General features: G+C 32.9%; 1 protein-coding gene across 1 annotated transcript in view; it reads left to right on the forward strand.

Moving 5' to 3' along the window:
• The window catches only part of LEMD3 (LEM domain containing 3), a 56482-nt gene extending 42066 nt beyond the window's left edge, over positions 1-14416 (forward strand). The window contains exons 5-13 of the mRNA XM_054580053.1: positions 3727-3806; positions 3894-4039; positions 4816-4917; positions 5028-5130; positions 5782-5960; positions 10075-10156; positions 11859-11964; positions 12056-12134; positions 12343-14416. Of these exons, the coding sequence (XP_054436028.1) occupies positions 3727-3806; positions 3894-4039; positions 4816-4917; positions 5028-5130; positions 5782-5960; positions 10075-10156; positions 11859-11964; positions 12056-12134; positions 12343-12506 (1041 nt within the window). The 3' untranslated portion in view covers positions 12507-14416. The remainder of the gene's footprint in view (positions 1-3726; positions 3807-3893; positions 4040-4815; positions 4918-5027; positions 5131-5781; positions 5961-10074; positions 10157-11858; positions 11965-12055; positions 12135-12342) is intronic.
• The last annotated feature ends 4466 nt before the right edge of the window (positions 14417-18882 follow it).

Here is an 18882-nt window from a genome sequence, read left to right on the forward strand (position 1 = left end):
ACTGTTTTCAGAGGATCACTTGTCTAAGTTATCATATAGGCTCAGTGCTTTCTGGCACAACATGTTGCTATGGATCAGAACAGGTTTTCTGTTCAGTCTTCCACCCACAAATTTAATGCCTTTTCCATCTTACTAAGCATTTATTATACACTGTGGCCATAACTTTCACATTTTGAGGTGTGACAGCAAAACTAGTGTGAATTTCTTTTTCCTTTTTCACACTTTTCACAGATAGAAGATTCATTCTTATTGTAGATCTTAGCGACCTCAGCATTTTCACTTGAAGGAAGCACTTTAAGGCTTCTGTTCGGCATATCCAAATTGCCAGCATCACTACTCTAGTACTTTAGGGCCATTATTAAGTAAAGTAGTTTTACTTAAACACAAGTTCTTCAATACTGCAACAGCTGATCTAATAACTGAAAAAGCTACTAGGTATTAAGTGGCAGGGAGCTATTGGGTTGGCCAAAAAGCTTATTTATTTTTTTCCATAAGATAGCTCCCTGTAGTGCTTAGTTGTCTTTAGTTTCATTTATAACAATTTTGTTACACTGTATTGTGGCAGCCATCATATGAGCTGGGCATTTAAAAAAAAATCAAAATTGGTGAATTTTTGTGTAGCCATTTTAATACTGAAGCTAGAAGAAAATATGTAACATTGTTGGTGTATTATGCTTTATTATAATTTCAAGAACGGTAGAAATGCAACTGAAATGCAAGAAAAGATTTGTGCAGTGTATGGAGAAGGTGCTGTGACTGATCATACATGTCAAAAGTGGTTTGCAAAGTCTCATGCTGGAGCTTTCTCTCTGGACAATGCTCCATGGTTGGTAGACCAGTTGAAATTGATTGCAATCAAATCAAGACATTAATTGAGAACAATCAGTGTTATACCACATGGGAGATAACTGATATACTCGAAATGTCTAAATCAGTAAAGTTATTGGTGAAAATGAAAACTGTCTTTTATTTTTTGGAAAAAAACTAAGGAGCAAAACAGGATAAAGGGGTACTACTGTAGCTTGTGCTTTATCTAATCCTTATCCATGCAGTGTAATTAGATGTATGTTCTCTTGATGCTTCTTCATTAGAGTTTTTTTCCTTTAGTTTTAGTGCAATAATTCTGAAATTTTTGTTTGACATTTAGTCATACACAAGAAATTTCTAGTAGTATATTTATAACAAAACAGTAATTGTCCAAAATTATTTTTGCAAATTTTATTGTATAACACCTTAAAACAATGTTAAAATAAAAAATTACTTTTTTATTTTCTAGTTTTTACTCATGAGTACATAATGTTAGTTATAAATATATAGAAATTGAATGTTGTAGTTTTATTATTTTAAGCATATAGCTATTTAGCTCTCATCATGATTATTTCTTAGTTCATAATATCCCATTGAAATGGTTTCATATAGAACACATTTTTCTTTGATTAAATATTTACATTGGCTATACTTTTTTAAGAATTTATAAATAATACTGAAATGATCACATGTTTTTAAAAAAATGATAGCCTGTAGTTACCTTCAACATCTGAACATTAGTTATACATAAGTAATAATGCCTAGCTAGATTAGTTTTGCTTATAAAACTATTTATCACATTTTCAAATTTTATATATAACAATTACCAGTTTCATATTTGGAAGTAAATATCATTGATAAATGAAAACCTTGTGATTTCCATTACGACTGAAGAATCTGCCGAGAAAATGTAGTAGCTTTTACTAGTAACTTTCCTTTTTATAAAAGGGATTTTAAAAACTGACTTATTTCTACTTTTATAAATTCATTCTTTTGTATTTCAAAAAGTACATAAAACCATACTTTTGAATAGAACATAAGCTTCATGAGCATAGGGAATTTTGATTGTTTTGTTTAGTGCTACATCCCTAGGTCCTAGAACAGTACTTAACACATAGTGAATCTTCAATAAATACTGAAAGAATTTTCAAAAATGTTAAGTACAGTACTATTTAATATATTAAAATAACTGGAAGTGCTCTAAATGTTCATTAATAATGGGTTGCTTAAGTATACAATAATCATACAATGGAATACTATTTTATTGGGAAACCTTGGGGTTGTTCCATGTGTACTTACAGTGACACAGTACCTCATTCTGTGAAAAAAGCGAGTGAAAAACAGTAGATATAATATACCGCTTTTATTTTTACTAATTTATTTTTAAAAATACACCATCCATCTATGTACAGCAATTTTTAAACTTTGGTTTTAGGATCCTTTTGTACTCCTAAAATTATTGAGGACTCTAACTGTTTTTTGTGTGTGGGATATATATGTATATATTTATTTATATTTAGATACATCATTACCATATTAGAAGTTAAAAAGTATAAATTTACTTATTTGTTTAAAATAAGAATAATGAACTATGACATGTTAACATAATATTTTTATGAAAAATAACTACATTTTCCAAAAATAAAAAATTTAGTGAGAGGTGGCATTATTTTACATTTCTTTGCAAATCTCTTTAATGTCTAGCTTAATAAAAGGCAACTGGTTTCTCATATCTCTTCTGTATTCAATCTGTTGTGATATTCTTTGGGTTGAAGTACATCGAGAAAATCTAGCCTGCTCTGGCCAGAATGGCTCAGTTGGGTGTCATTCCACAAACGGAAAGGTCATAGGTTCAGTCCCCAGTCAGGACACATGGCTGGGTTGCGGTTCCACCCTGGTCAGGGTGCACGTTTAAGAAAACCAGTCAATATATCTTTCTTACATTGATGTTTCTCTTCCACTTTTCCTCCCTCCCTCCCTCCCTCCCTTCCCCTCTTTCTAAAAATCAATGCGTGTGTCCTCAGGTGAGGATGAAGGAAAAAAAAGAAAATCTAGCCTCACACAGATACGTAGTCAAAGCAGGAAAAAGTATTTTAATACTCTTCAAATAATTGTAGATATTCTTTGGTACCACATAACTCTTAAAACTAGTAGCTTCTTAATTAGTTTAGTTTCATTGTGGAGTTTAAAACCATATCTGAAGTTTTTCATACTCAAATCTTTAAAGTCTGTTGGTTTATTTTGCACTTGAATGGATCTTTTACATATGCAAGATTTTATAATTCATGCATTCATCATTTGGAAAATACTCGTTTACTGGTTATGTAGATCTTCCAAATGTTGACACATTTTATTATTCCATACCCAAAAGTCATAACCATTACTATCACACCAGTCTCACTGCAAGGGATTTTGAATATTGTGAAGCTGTCAAGCTCATAGTTACAGATACAAGTGTTTCAAAATCCTACTCAGTCACTTGAGAGCTTGAATTTTATCATTTATAATATATAGTCAATTGTTTTTCTTGAGTTGACATTATTTACTTGTTGAGAAAATGCCTGTGAAATCAGCCAAGTCTGAATACTTTGTCATTTGTTCATCTAAAAATTATGTTCCATTTTTTAAAAGTGGCTAATTCACTCTTTTGATGATACTTTTTTAAAAAGTTAAAAAAAATAAAACCCCAAATCTGTAAATGTAAAAAAACCAAAAGGGAACATAGCAAAATATTAACAGTGATTATTTAGGGTGGTAGGGAAATGGTCATTTTTTTCTTTTACTTTCCTGTACTGATAATACATTTTTGTTATGCTATATGGTTTTAAGTATTATGCAGAGTATATTAATTATAGGACAGCTTACACATAAAGTCAAATGAATGTGAATTATTAATTGTTATGATATTTTTCTTATTAGGACTTAGGTCCTGAATACGAAGATATATTTAACATCTCATTACAGTGGATTTTCGAAAATGGAAAAGATGTTGGAATAAGGTAAAGGATTTTATTTCCACTTCGATCATTTTGTAGTATAAGAAGTGATTTTTGCCTCTGAACTCTCCCTTAATTATTTTTAAACAGGTGTGTTGGTTATGGCCCCGAGGAACAATTGACAAATATAACTGATGTGCAGTTTTTGCAATCCACAAGGCCACAGATGTCTTTTTGGTGTCGTTTTCGACGTGCTTTTGTTACTGTCACCCATAGGTTATTGTTGTTATGCTTAGGTAAGTTGTTAGGATGAGAAGGAGATACATTGCATTCTAGAATTTTTGTGTCTATATTTCACCAAATGCCAAGTTTGAGAATTTATTTCTGTGATAGTTGCCATTATAAATCACATCCAAGTGTCTTCACTAAGATATAATAACATTGAGTTTATGAAAATAATGTCAACATCTGTTTAGAGAACAGTACTTATAAGGGGAAGTTGGAGTAAAACTTTGTCATACGAATGTCAAAGAAAAAGCAAGTGTAGTACATTAAGATTCCTAGGTTTTATATTACTATTTTGATTGATAATAGGAGTTTAGGAGATTTTTCTTATTTCTCTTCAATTCCTTTAAAAATATTTTACCTAGAAAGTAAGGTGTGGTATGATTAGTCTCAGTAGATTCACTTTTCTAGTAGTATAAAGCTGTAAAGGAAAAAGTGTGTGAAACATAGTTATGTTATTTTGTTTTAAAAAATTAACAGAATTTAAATGTTCAGTTGTCATAATTGACACATTAAAAATTGAAAAAAACTTAAAAATTGAAAAAAGTTGTCAACATAATGTAAGGAGTGAGATTAAGGTAGATTCTGGATTATGTTTAATATTAATTTTTTCTGTGTAGTTTTAATTATGTAGCATTTTCAACCTACTATCTTGAAGGCTCATTCCATTGTCCCATTATGGAAGTTAAAATAGTCACTGTAGAAGTTTTCTTTTTTCTTTTGCAATGAATGTTATTGAATGCCACTGACTACAATTCTTAAAATGCAAAATATGTGAATATTGCAGGTGTAGTCATGGTTTGTGTTGTTCTGCGTTATATGAAATATCGCTGGACAAAAGAGGAAGAGGAAACAAGACAGATGTATGATATCGTGGTAAAGATTATAGGTACAGTATTTTTAAAAATCTGAACTATTTCTAGAATGTCATCATGTGATAAACTATAACATGATAACCAGTGATTGATTCATTTGTAAATGTGTTTTATTTATTTTCAGATGTTCTACGAAGTCATAATGAAGCTTGCCAGGAAAACAAAGATTTACAACCTTTCATACCTATTCCACATGTGCGAGATTCCTTAATACAGCCTCATGACAGGTGTGTTCAAAGCATTATGAATTGAAGTAAATAATATTCGTGTTTTCTGTGGTTGTGAAAATTACATTGAGAGTTACCACCCTTCTCAGCTAGACCTGTTTTACTGTTCAGGCTTTATTTTTGTACTTGAAACTCTTTCTGAGTTCTTTTCTGTTACCTTCCTGATTTGGAGTTGCAAAATGGACAACTAGATTTCTAAATCATTCACAGTCTAATAGATTAGATTCTTGTTGTCAGTCTCTACTTGATTTCCTATACTTTCATCTTGATAAAAAAACAAACAGTAGCCAATGATGTGTTATTAGTAATGTTTTTAAATACTTTGTTTTGTTTACAAAGCTTTTTAAATAAAAGAACTAATAACTGCTTGAAAATAAAAGATGATGCCATATGCTAAAGCGGTGTTCTTAACCTTAGTAACACATGAGAGTAACCAGTGGAAATTTGGGGTGGGCGCAGTGTGGAGCAAATATTGATGCTATGATTTACCTCGAGAGATCGAAATTCAGGAAATCTGAGGTGAGGTTCAGGCATCCTTTTTGAAAAACTGTAAGCAGTGATAAAAACGTCCAGAGTTAATAGTAATCACTACTCAATTACTAATATTGAAGATGACAAGCTAAGATAATAGTCATTTTCTTCACATAATAGGAAAAAAATGAAGAAAGTCTGGGATAGAGCTGTTGACTTCCTTGCTGCTAATGAGTCTAGAGTTCGCACAGAAACACGAAGACTAGGTGGTGCGGATTTTCTAGTTTGGCGGTGGATCCAGCCTTCTGCATCCTGTGACAAAATATTAGTAATACCTTCTAAAGTATGGCAAGGTCAAGGTATGTATTTTTAAACAACAAAAAATACAAGCATAAATTTTTTTCTATTATTTTTCAATTACAAAAGTCTTATGTTGTTTAAAATAGTTAATTGAACAAGAAAGCAGCACTCCCCTTCCAGTTGCATCCCATAGAAGGAACTAGTGTTAGCTTTTGATATATCCTTCTTTTCTCCTGGCTGATAAAAATTTAAATGGTTTGTCTTTATTGTAATAGAATACTATATATATTACTTTGACTTTTTTTTCCCTTTTCACATAACAAAGCAACTTAGTTATTATAGATTTAATTGCATTTTTTCCCCTAATTTTTTATGGAAATAAGAGCTATAACTTATGTTTTATACATGTACATACATATGTGTCCTAGAAAAGGCCATTATTTTGTTCATAGGAATTTTTTAATCATTATTGTTTTTGGATGGTCGGGATGATAAAACAGTCTGTAGACTTCGTAGCAAGAGAGATTTGAATTCTTCTAAGAATTTTATCATAATAAGAGTGGTTATAGAAAGCTAATACGAAGGTGGAATATTCCTTAATGGTATGTGTACATCTTTTGCTTCATTTAAGAACATACAGCTCTAATATACAGAGAATTTAGTTTTAACATTGTATTTTATGCCATTAAATGTAGTTTATCTAGATACAGCTGACTCTGAGCTAGCCTTTTAAAAACTTAATACATAAAATAAATTCAGCTTTTATTTAAATATATCTGAACACAAATGTTACGCTGTTTAAATGTGGTTGTATACTGAGTTTTTGGTAGTTTATGTAAAAAGATAGTTTAACTTAGGAATAAGTTAATTACTAAGTTATAAATGCCATTATAAATAAAATAAGTTAATTCCCCCTATAAATGCCATTATTTAAATAAAAGTTAACATGGTTGGAGGGTTGGTAATTACAGTAATCTAATGAATTCACTACCATTATAAACTGTTGTCATATAATATTTTTCCAAGTAATTGTTAAATAATCAATGTTATTGAATTAGTTCAGTTTCTGAAAGATAGTTGTATATAAATTAGATGATTATATTAGTATCTCTAAATGTATTATAAAACACCAGTTTAAAATCAAACAATCCCAGCTAAGGAGCCAGAGAACTATTTATGCTCTGACAGATGCTGTGTTTGGGATAAAAAGTATTTGAAGGATCCAAAGGTAGTTCCTGAGGTATTTGAAGTGTATTCAGTAACTACTGTGTCTCTGCTTGACCCAGGAGGTGATTACAGTTTAGTCAGGGGGACAAAGCATATATTTTAAAAATCAATTTGATCTTTAGAACTACTTTTTGACTAGAAGTGAGCAGAAATAGTTATTCTCAGCTTTGTTATTTTGTGGAAGCCCGGGTCTAAGCTAACATAAGGTCGTATGAGTTCTTTTTCTCTGGTTCATCCCCTCCTGGCACAGGCCAATATTGGAATTTCAAGGAAGTCAGATTGCCTGCAACTAAAAGGTCATCTAAGAACAGAACCTATACACTGTTAGAAAAGTCTGGAAGGTACTAGAGGTTCACAGACTTTCTTGATCTGAGGTTTGGCAAAAATTTTTTATGTCCAGTGACGATTCCTCCTCTCCATGTCAGGCATTGCTTGAAGACATCACACCCCAGATATTTCTTGTCACTAGATACTTCTGAAATCTTTAATTGATACACTGTGGTCTTTAACCATAAACTTGTCCTTTCAACTTTTCTCCTTTATAAATTTGGATTTTAAAAAACTCAGAATCTCATTTTTTTTGTTAATGTCCCTTTCTTCTGTTCTTCATCCTTCTTTCTATCTTCATTTTCTATCCATTTTAGTTTCCATGATTGATCTTTCTTATCACTCTCTTGCTAGTATCCTTAAGTCATTACTCATCCTTCATCTTAATGCTGCTAAATTCCAACTAAGGATGAAACTGTTTTGTTTTTGCTTGTCTATGTGCAAGTGGCTGGACACAGCAGGAGAAAAATCATACAATTTGACTAACTAGCACCTTCATAAACAGTTAACGTCAATTAGGACCTCAGCAGTACCAGACTTTAATATTCTTACCATATTTTACTAGTCACTTCACTTTCCTACTCTACTCTAACAAATTTAGATTTCTTCCCCACTTTTCAAATCTTTGCTCTTTTTTCTCTCTCCTGATTTTCAGTTGACAACTCAAGTAAAAGCAGTGAGATTGTACCTACCTCAAATTTCCACCACCAAATCCATAAAATTACCAGAATTTGTACTCATCTTCACTTTCTATTGCAATTGAGGAGCTGTCTCATTTAACAGAGACCGGAGCCGTTACCTCATCTTCTCAAGTACAGGGTCCAGCAGAAGTAATGCCTTTTTGAGTGTGGTTGGTAAGGTAATAATATGGGTGTAATAATTTATAGTTCTAATTTGAACATTTCACCTAAAATGTCATATGGTGTGCTTGTGTGTGATATTATGTTACAGAATTACATACTTATGATTTTGTAATAAAAGATTTTCTAATTTAAAAAAGGGACATTATTTGTGCTGGACCCTGTATCTTCCCTTACTGTTTTACATTCTTGCTTCTATTGGATTTTTTAAAAATTTAATCCTTACCTGAGGATATGTTTATTGATTTGAGAGAGGTGGGGGCGGGGGAGAGAGACATAGATCAGTTACCTCCCGTACGCACACTGCAACCCAGGTATGTGCCCTGACTGAGAATTGAACCCACAACCTTCTGGTGCTCTGGATGTCACCCCAACCAAGCCACTTGGCCAAGACACTACTGGGTCTTTTAATTAACACTTAAACAAGCTGTAGTCTCTCATCTTTAAAACAGTGTTGAACTCTACATTGTCCTGTAGCTATTACCCTACCTCACCTATTTACAGCCAAATAGCATTATACATTTTACTCACAAATTTTACTTTTTTACCTATCAGCTATTCTTCAGCTGACTCCAATGTGTTTCCTACCCCATCGTTCTAAAGAAACAGCTCTCAGAGTTTCATATTAGTAAATCCGGTGAATGTTTTTTTTCTTTCCTTATTTTACTTAGAACTGTTAACAGTTTAGCTTCCTAGAAACTTTCTTCTTTTGGTTTTGGGGCTGCCACTTCCTTCTGGTTTCCTTGTACCCAGCTATATACTTCACTTTCTCTATTAGGAGATGGGCACCACAAATTCAACATGTGTGTGAACTCAGTATCTGTTCTCTGCAAACTGACCTTCCCTGCAGTGTCCCTAATTAACGATGCCTCTCCTTAGTTGGTTCTGCCATAAATCTGGGAGCTATCCATAACCTCTCTTTTAGCTTCCTCCATTTGCAGTTCTTTAAATGAATCACATCAGATATACTCCAAAATATATTTCAGTTCTCTCCATTTATTTCCAAATGCATTGCTGCCCTGTCTTATCCAAATTATTATCATTTCCCTCTTAGACAACTCTAATACCTTTCTAACTGGTCTCCTTGTGTTCACTTTTGCTTATACCTAGTTGATTTTTCCATATGGTAGTCTATTTTTAAAATCTGTAACTTTAAAAGACAGATTTCATCTTATTTTTTATTCCTGAAAATGTTTGAGTGGCTTTCTCTTGCACTTAGCTCATGTCTAAATACTTTAATGGACCTACATGGTCCTGAACAATCTGACATCTCTGCTTTCAGGTCTGCCTTTCTATTGTCCTTATTCCAGCCACAATGGCTTTTCGTTCCTTGAATAGACCAAGCTCCTATTTGCTTCACCGGCGATGTACAAGCTATATCACCTTTGCTTGAAATGTCCTTTACACCTCTCTTCACTCTGCCTATTTTTATTTATTCTTTAGGTTCCAGCATAAATTTCACGGCCTTGATGAAGTATTCTCTGATACTTTCCTACTAAAGCTGAAGTTACTTAGACAGCTTTCTGTACCATTCTTTCTTAGAATTTACCATAGTTATGATTTATTTGGTGACACTGTTTCATGTCTCCCCCAGTAAACTGTAGATTGCATGAGAGCAGTGACTGTCTTACTCACCTTAACATCACGAGTCTGCCTCATAGTAAGAATACATAGTGAATATGTTTGAATGAACTGAATGATTGAATACCTTTTTAATAAAATGGAATAATGGCAAAGTAAAACTAATTTTTTTTTGTAGCATTTCATTTAGATAGAAGAAATTCACCACCAAATAGTTTGACACCGTGTCTCAAGATTCGAAATATGTTTGATCCAGTTATGTAAGTATTATGGTTAGGGCTATATGTAATTTTTATTTGGAATATTTGGCTGAGAAATCAATATTATGCTGTCTGTAATTGAAAGATCTCTTTTATTTCTCAGTCTCTAACTACAGAAATGTTATGTTTTTCTCTTCTCTTGTTTTATTCAAGCAAAGTTTTGGCCAAAAGACACAGATATAAAATGATTTGTAAAACCTTTATAAATATTTTTATTCACTGTGAATATCCATAGCAGATAAATGCTTGAGTCAAACTAATGACACACGTGATAAAAACAGTACTCTTTATTAGATGTATAAGTCATATTTGCCAATATTTTTTTTGCCTCAATTGGCCATAGAGAGAAGAAATATCTGGTATTTAAATTTCTAATCTTATTGTAAAAAATCTCTACAAAGATGTTACATACCTTCTCTTCTACAGTTGTTTATCTGTGCAGTATTTAAGAAAGTTTTCTGTCCATTTGATATTTGAGAAACTTTCTGTCTGTATAATTAGAGCAGCACATGCATCCAAAGAATAGCACAGTCTAAAGTTATTGCCTTAGAATCCATAATATTTCACATGTAAGCTGCTATAATCTTTAGAATTTGCTTCTTGGAGGCAGTTCCCTATCTGTTCAATGATATGACACATTCTGTCTTTTAAAAAAAATCCTCACAGTGGAAATTGCTTAATATAAAATACCCATAAGTTCCAACTAATGACTCATTTATTTCAAGAAATAGTTGATAAGAGGAGTTTCTAAATAAGGGATTCAAAATCAGAAGTGTGGGGAAGCTCTGTCAATATATACATAGCCTCTGTTTTGCAGGTATAGAAACAATCAGCCAGGTGGTAATCCTTCTGTTGGGAATCTTACCTCATACCTTAATGGTCAGGAAATCAGTTCCAGTCCAATATTTTATTACCTAAGGTGAAGATTACCATTTAAATGTAGCCACCTTCCCCTCTGCCCCATGATCTGTATCTCACAAATGTGCATTTGTGCCACAGGGTATCTTCAAGCTTTCTTTAATATGGAGGTGACTGTTTTTGCAAAATGTCCTGTATTACTCTTAATTATTTGGAGAAGAGAAGTTCAGAATACACTACAGCAGGTCCTTGAATAAGGTCATTTTGTTCGATGTCATTTTGTTGCAACATTGATGAGATGTGTAGGAACTTCTGTATATATCAGTTATCCTCTGGTAAAATTGGTTGTCATACATCATTTCACTTAAAGTCACCGTACCTATTGATGAAATTAAGTGGGGACTTACTATATTTATTAAGCATTTTCCTTAAGTTTAGGGATTTGAAAATGTCGTTGAAAATAAAACAATATTCAGCTTTTACCAGTCCATTCCAACTCATTAAAATGCTCATTAACACTTACGTAGAAAGAAAAAAGAAATGACTGTAGGTACGTATGTAGAAATGTCATTTAAACATAAAAACGACAGCACATTTGTGCTATCATCGGCTAATCCTTTATTGTGTGTTCTTACTCTGGAAAGTGAGAAAAGGGCTGAGCTTCTGAATACTAATATTTTTAAAATCTACCTACTTCTAGTGCCAAGCAGTTATTTACTACTACCTTTAAACAATATATAGTTTTTAAACTATCACATTCTAGTAGGATATATATTTTAAGAGACAGAAGACTCCTTACTGAGTCAGAATATGGTTGTTGATTTTTGTTTTCATTAATTTTTAGGGAAATAGGGGATCAGTGGCATTTGGCAATTCAAGAAGCAATTTTAGAAAAATGCAGTGATAATGATGGCATTGTTCATATTGCAGTAGACAAAAATTCACGTGAGGTAAAGTAACTTTTACTATTGAATTCTATGTTTTGAATCTGTTGCTGTTAAACTAAGAGTATTCTTTTTTTCTTTTTTAAAAATATTACAGGGTTGTGTATATGTTAAATGTCTGTCTCCAGAATATGCTGGAAAAGCTTTCAAGGCATTGCATGGCTCTTGGTTTGATGGTAAGAAATTTAAGTATTATAACATTTTGAAGAGATAAACTATGGCTTACTATTTAAACTATACCAGATTTTAAAGAATTTCACATTAGCATTTTTAGAGTAATAATTTTAGATTTCTTCATTTTTGTTTATATTTTTACCACAGTTTTTATATAAATTATTAAGCACATTTTTACAGATCTAAAATATTATTTCTATCTTACAACAGGGAAATTGGTTACAGTAAAATATTTACGACTAGATAGATATCACCATCGTTTTCCCCACGCTCTTACTTGCAACACTCCCTTGAAGCCATCAAATAAACACATGAACTCTATGTCTCATCTTCGTCTGCGGACTGGCCTAGCCAATTCTCAAGGAGGTTCCTGAAAAGACTTTCTTCCACTTCTAGGACTGTTATTAACAATAGGAAAATTCAAAAATTCCTGTTTGGCTTCCTGTCTTCCTTTTAAAATGCTTTTTGTATGTAATATTTTTTATTGAATACAGCTCTGTTTGAACGTTCCAGAAATCTTAAGGTTCCAAAGGGACTTAGCAGTGAGGCAGCAATGCTGAGTAGATAAATAATTGTTTCAGTTTTTGGAGCTCATTTAAGCCAATACATTTAAAGTTTTGCATGAAGAACATTGACTTTATTATGTATTTTCAGATGTGGTGGTGGTATTTTTGCACCAAGAAGTGTTTTGATAACCACACAAAAGCATGGTGAAGAGGCTTCTTGTATTTCCATAATTTCCTGTGAACTAATGTTGTAAATTCTTGTATACAGTAACCTGCATAGTTCCTTACAGGCTAATATGATAAAACTGTTCATTTCTCAATTTAACCTTAGATTTCTATTGCTTGTAAGAGAGTCATTTGCAACAGCTGGAATATGGGAAAACTAATTTGAGTTTAGTGGTTACATATAAGTAGATGTACATGTACTTAAACTGGCTTTTGTATATATGTATAAATGCTGGTGGTGGCGAAAGTAGCCTTGTTTTGTGAGGATGTCTGCATTAAAGCAGTAAAATAAGCTTCTTATTTTATTCATAATCTAATGTGTATATATATATGTGTATATATGTGTGTACGTGTATATATATTATGTATGTGTATATATACACACACATATATACATATGGCTGTATTATCACGTAGATCAAACAGCCAAACACCTGGAAGTATTAGATACAAGTTTCAAATATCTTTTATAGGTTTTATATAAAAATGTCTTGAGTATGATTTTGTGTGAAAGCTTCGATACCAGTTGTAATGGATTCAAATTTATGTGAGCAATAAAGAAGCAATTGGCAGATATTGGAAAAGTATTTTGTGAAAAGCTGTATTTATTATAAATACTAGGGCTATGATATAGTATCATTGGGATTAAGTCATTTTCCCAATCTATTTATAATTTAATAAAATGTTAGCTCCCCTGTTATATGTCAAGTTTAAAGCAGGGCACATTGTTTAGCAAAATGTGTATTTGAAAAATCATATATACAATTTTGGGTCATGAGAGTTTGCAATATAGTAAATGCACGAGTGACCAGTTGCTTTGTGCCTCAGTATTTACTTTGTTTCAGTAAAGTTACTTTATTATGGGTTTTGATTTCAGATTAAAATAGTTGTGAAACAAAGTTTACTTGTAACAACTGGGTTTTTGTTTTTTGTTTTTAAATAACCCTTTGATATATTATTGTTAGTTCAAATGAATATGTGAAACAGCTAAAATTGTACCAATTTTGATTTTGTTTAAAGCTCAGTTTCCTTTTTGGTTTTTATTGTATATGTGTTGGGTTTGCAGCATGAACTTGCACAGATAATGCACGTTTTCTGGTTAAATAAACATGATGCACACTGTTCTGTAACAGAAAACCCTATTGTGCCTTACCTATGTGCTTTTGTGGGCACCATGTTTATGAAAAATAAATGATTTGTTATCTGAAGAGAATAAATTTTAAATTCTCAGTTTATGTCTCAGATGCTAAAATGTGAAAATATAAATATATATAATATATAAAATAACCATTTTATGTGCATCATAGTGATTTATCTGAGCTTAGTGACCCCATCTTGTGACCTGTTGCAAGAGTGAATGTAAAATATAGTTGTGGCATTTTAAAAGGTCGCCTTTTGATGCATATGCATCTTTATCTTGCTTCTAAAACTATTTCATGTAAACATTGTACATTTATTATTGTAATATATACTATTATGCAGCTTATTTTACCTGAAACTGTTAAGCTGACCAAGATCCTTCCCTTCAAGACAGCTGGGAATATGTATAATAACTAGATATTTGAGTTCTGAAGTTTGATGTAATCTGTTATTTGTCCTGTTACGAAAAAGAAAAAATTAAAAATTTATTAGGTTTTTTAAAATGTGTCTTGGCTTTTAAAAAAATTTTAAGTGCCTGTGTCTTTATGTTTTTCTCTTTTTTTTACCAGTGAAAATAGGTGCCTTTATTTTTTTTGGGGATCTGTAAATACATATATGTTTGTAAAGATGGATAAAGACCCTGAAGTTAATTTTAACCATCCATTCCTCAGCATTTTGCTTTTCTTTAAGAAAAGTGTCTTTTTTCTAACTGTCAAGTGTTTGGATCAAAGTGGGGCAAGAATGTAAATCAGCTGCATCACTAAAGCACTTTAGTTTAGATAGACACTTTAGCAAGACTTGCTCAAAAAAAAAAAAAAGAAATCTTTCTTTTACACATTCTGGTTTAAACTCATCATAAACAAATAGCTTATGGGCTGGCTACTTTGAGTATCATTGGTTTAGATTTTTTGATGATCAAGTACAAAGAAGACCTCAGCACTGGCTAGGTGGCTCAGTTCATTGGAATGTCGTTCCATACACCAAAAGGGTAGGGGTTTGATCCCCAGTCCAGGCACATACCTGGGTTTGGGTTCAATTGATGTGTTTCTTTCACATCGATGTTTCCCTCCTTCCGTCCCTCCCTCCCACCCCACTTCCTCTCTCTAAAACCATAAATGTATCTTTGGGTGAGGATTAAGAAAAAAGACAATGACTTGATATGTCAGTCAGTTGGTAGACATAGCACTGTTACATATTAAGGATGCAAAGATGAAAAGGCACTTCTCAAGATGGTTATGGTCTAGAGGAAGAACATTGGGCAGATAAGTTAAAAGGTAGTATGGAAAATACAGTGAGAGAAAAAAGAGCAGAAGAAATTTTGGGAAAGCAGAGGCATCTGTGATCTTAAATGGAGAAGATATCAACTGAGCCATATTTTCATTCAGTTCAACGTTAAATTCTTCTTAACTAGTATAGATACAATGATAAGTCTCCCCTATCTTGAGCTCCCAGGGGAGCTTCTGTTCTTGTGATGAGCTCATAAAAATTAATGTATGGAACCTGAGTTATTACACAATCCATTTTTATACTCATTGGTCTATGGATTCCTGAATATCTTGTGACTATTGAAGCCTCATACTGGACTTGTTATATTTTCCTTGTATGGTATTCAGCGTTTGGATGACAAGTTGTGATTTCCAAGTGAACAATGTTTTGACATAGTATGTGTCCAGCACATTTCCTTTATTGACCTTGCAGTCTCACTCCCAACTCCTAGTAACATCACTTTACTGTAGGTCACCTACATGGCTTCTTTGCCCTTTTTTCCTAGCCTTATCTCAGCAAATCACTTCTTCCAGATGACTCAGCAGAGGATGCTAAATCAAGCAGAATTTTGGCAGCCACTTCTGGAAAGGATGCTCAGGAACAGGTAACCCAATAAACTTAATAATAAAAAGAACTGCAAATAGGAACCAGAAGTTGTGGTTTAAAGAAACAACGTCAAGGATGCTTATTTTCTTGGTCTAGTATGCATGACTGGCTAACTGCCTTTAAGCCTCACTGGAGACTATTAATGGCTGGAAATGCATCCTGATGGTATATTTCTAACCTAAGAACCTCTACTAGGGTATAGACTCATTGTGTTGATTCTTAGATTTTAAAACCAGTAGCATCTGTGTACTTAGAGTTACTTCTTCTTTCACGGATGGGCACTGGAGACTTGCACATTCTCCTGAAATTGGAGAGGCAGCTATCTAGGCATAGGCGGTGCATTAAAAAAGATAGATTGATGAGACGCAACCTAGTGCATATATAAACTAAAAGCAGTTTTTGTGACTGAGTTAGTACAAGACAAAACAAGAAAAGTAGGCAATAATCAAGTCATTGAAGGCTCCATAGTTCACATGAAGTTTGGATATTGTTTGCCAACAGGAGTTTAGGTGAGAGTTTGGGATGGAAAGTAAGGATTTGAAGAATAAGACAAAATGGAAAGACTTGAATAGTTGGATATTGAGAAAGAAATTGATATCCAACTTTCTATTCTGGGAACTCTTGACAATCCCAACATTTGGAGAATAGACGATAAATAACAAATTGGATGGGAAAAATGATAAATTGAATTGGACATTTTGAGATTGGGATGCCTGTGGAATATTCAGGTAGATGTTTCTAGTAGCTGATTGGATTTCTAATTCTGAGGTATTTTGAGAAAGATCTAAGCCAGAGACACAATTTGTGAGTTAAAAACCATGAAAGTGAATTAAATGAGCCAGAGAGAGAGTCCCTATAGAGGCAGAAATTTAATTAAATCCTATTTCTACTATATTTAGCTGTGTGCCTTAGGTGGAGGTTTGGAATGGGTGAAATATTAAGGAAAATTTGAAACAAATTAGGGAGGTGGAATTTGGAAAGGTCTTTAAAGGGTAAAGCTAAAGTGGAATTTTAGTGTAATGATCACATTTCTGGTTTGGGCAACTGGTTAGATGGTGGTGACATTTTTACTGGTTTGTGGAAAAATGAGATGTCGAGAGATGTGACTGCAAGAGAAGGAATAAATACAAAAATTGGTTAAAATAGGACTTTATAAGGGTTTTGCCATATTCCCAAAATTAGAAACTCGTTTGAAGCTGTGTGTTACACAGTCATTGTAAACTAGTCAAGTTTTACAGGCCTGGAAAACTTTTTTTTTGGCAACTTTATTTCTACTTTAATTCGTTGTTAATTTAAATTTTTAACCTTTAAAGGGCAGTCTTATTTCTTAATTTCCAAATCCTGCAATATTTTCTTTTACCATAAAAATGCTACTAATATGTACAATTTTTAGTTTTAGTGCTCACTATTTACTTCGGAACAAAAGTGAAACTTAAGTTGATATTCAAGGCCTCCCTTTACCTAGACCAGTGCTGTTTAATATATATATATAATGTCAGTCATGTGTAATTTAAAATTTTATGATTGCCACATTAAAAGGAACAGCTGAAATTAACTTACATACATTTTATTTAACCTTACACATCCAGGATACTATCACGTAATCAAAATTTTTATTGAACTATTTTATATGCACTGAAATCTAGTATATTACACTTACAGCAAAGATAACGCTGTGCTATATGACCTTAATTGCTAAAACTTGTACAGTTGGTCACCTTATTTATAGCCCGTCTCAATTCAGATGCTACATTTTCCTTGAAAATACTTGATTTATATTTAGAGTTCATAAAATCTATAGTTGGGAAAAAGTAGATTCACGTAACCCCCAAGTTTTTCCAAACATAAGTATTTCTATAATTGAATCAGTTATCACTTTTAAAATTTACATTAATTTAAATTAAGTGCTCGATAGCCACATGTGGCCTGTGGCTACCGTGTTGACAGTGGAAGTCTAAACCATCCTGTACTTTTCTTGCTAAATAGAAGTCCTCATACACCTGCAGTGCTCCAGCTAAATAAACTGCACTGCTTACCTTTTCCATGAATATTTAACTTTTGCTTGATTCTGCCTTGCTGGCATCGTTCATATTGGAGTTTATGTGTTTATTCATTTATTTGCCTGAAACATCCTGCATTTCCTGTTTCTATGTACCCAAATCTATACAACATCTCCTCCAGGAAGTGGTGTTGATTGCCCCTGGCTGGAAGTAATTTCTGCCATGTGTGTTCCTGATATATTTGATTTGCACTTCTATCTGTATTATATTTGATTAGCAGTTTCTATCTGTACTATTTAGTGTTCTCAATCTGCTCTAGTTTGGCTTCTGTTATCACTCCTCTGAAATTGTCCTTCTAGGGATTACCAAAAACCTTATTTTTGCCAAATTCTAAAGTCATTTCTATGTCTTGAACTCTCAGTGCCATCTGACATAGCTGATCATTACTTTTTTACTTAAAACTTATTATGAAGTATTTCGCACATACAAGATTATTTGTATACTTTACTTACATTTTGAAGTACACCAATCAGGCGTCCAGCCTTTTGGCATTACTGGGCCACACTGGAAGAAGAGTTGTCTTGGGTCACACATTAAATACACAGTGACACGCAATCACAAAAATAATTCATAATGTTTTAAGTAAATTTACGTTTTTTTGTTAGGCCGCATTCATAGCCATCCTGAGCTGCATGCAGGCCGCAGCATGGCCATCCTTGTTACATTAACTTTGCAGCACCTCTGTGTTCCCTTGCCTGATGCTTCTCTCTCTTTCCCAGTCCCAGATAACTACCATCTTGAATTGTGTTAATAATTCTTTCTTACAGTTTTACCACGTGTTCCTAACTACTACATAGTTTATTTGTTTCTGCTTTTTTTGAGCTCTTTTATTTTTATCTGTCTACCTACCTACTGACCTACCCACCTGCCCACCTACCTACCTATCTCTCTAATCTATCCATTTTCTTGACACCATCATAATCTAGTCTGGATTGCTGCAGAAACCT

The sequence above is a fragment of the Pteronotus mesoamericanus genome, unplaced genomic scaffold (genome assembly GCF_021234165.1).
Source record: "Pteronotus mesoamericanus isolate MK-2021 breed Mesoamerican mustached bat unplaced genomic scaffold, CSHL_Meso_final contig_56, whole genome shotgun sequence".
Taxonomy (NCBI): domain Eukaryota; kingdom Metazoa; phylum Chordata; class Mammalia; order Chiroptera; family Mormoopidae; genus Pteronotus; species Pteronotus mesoamericanus.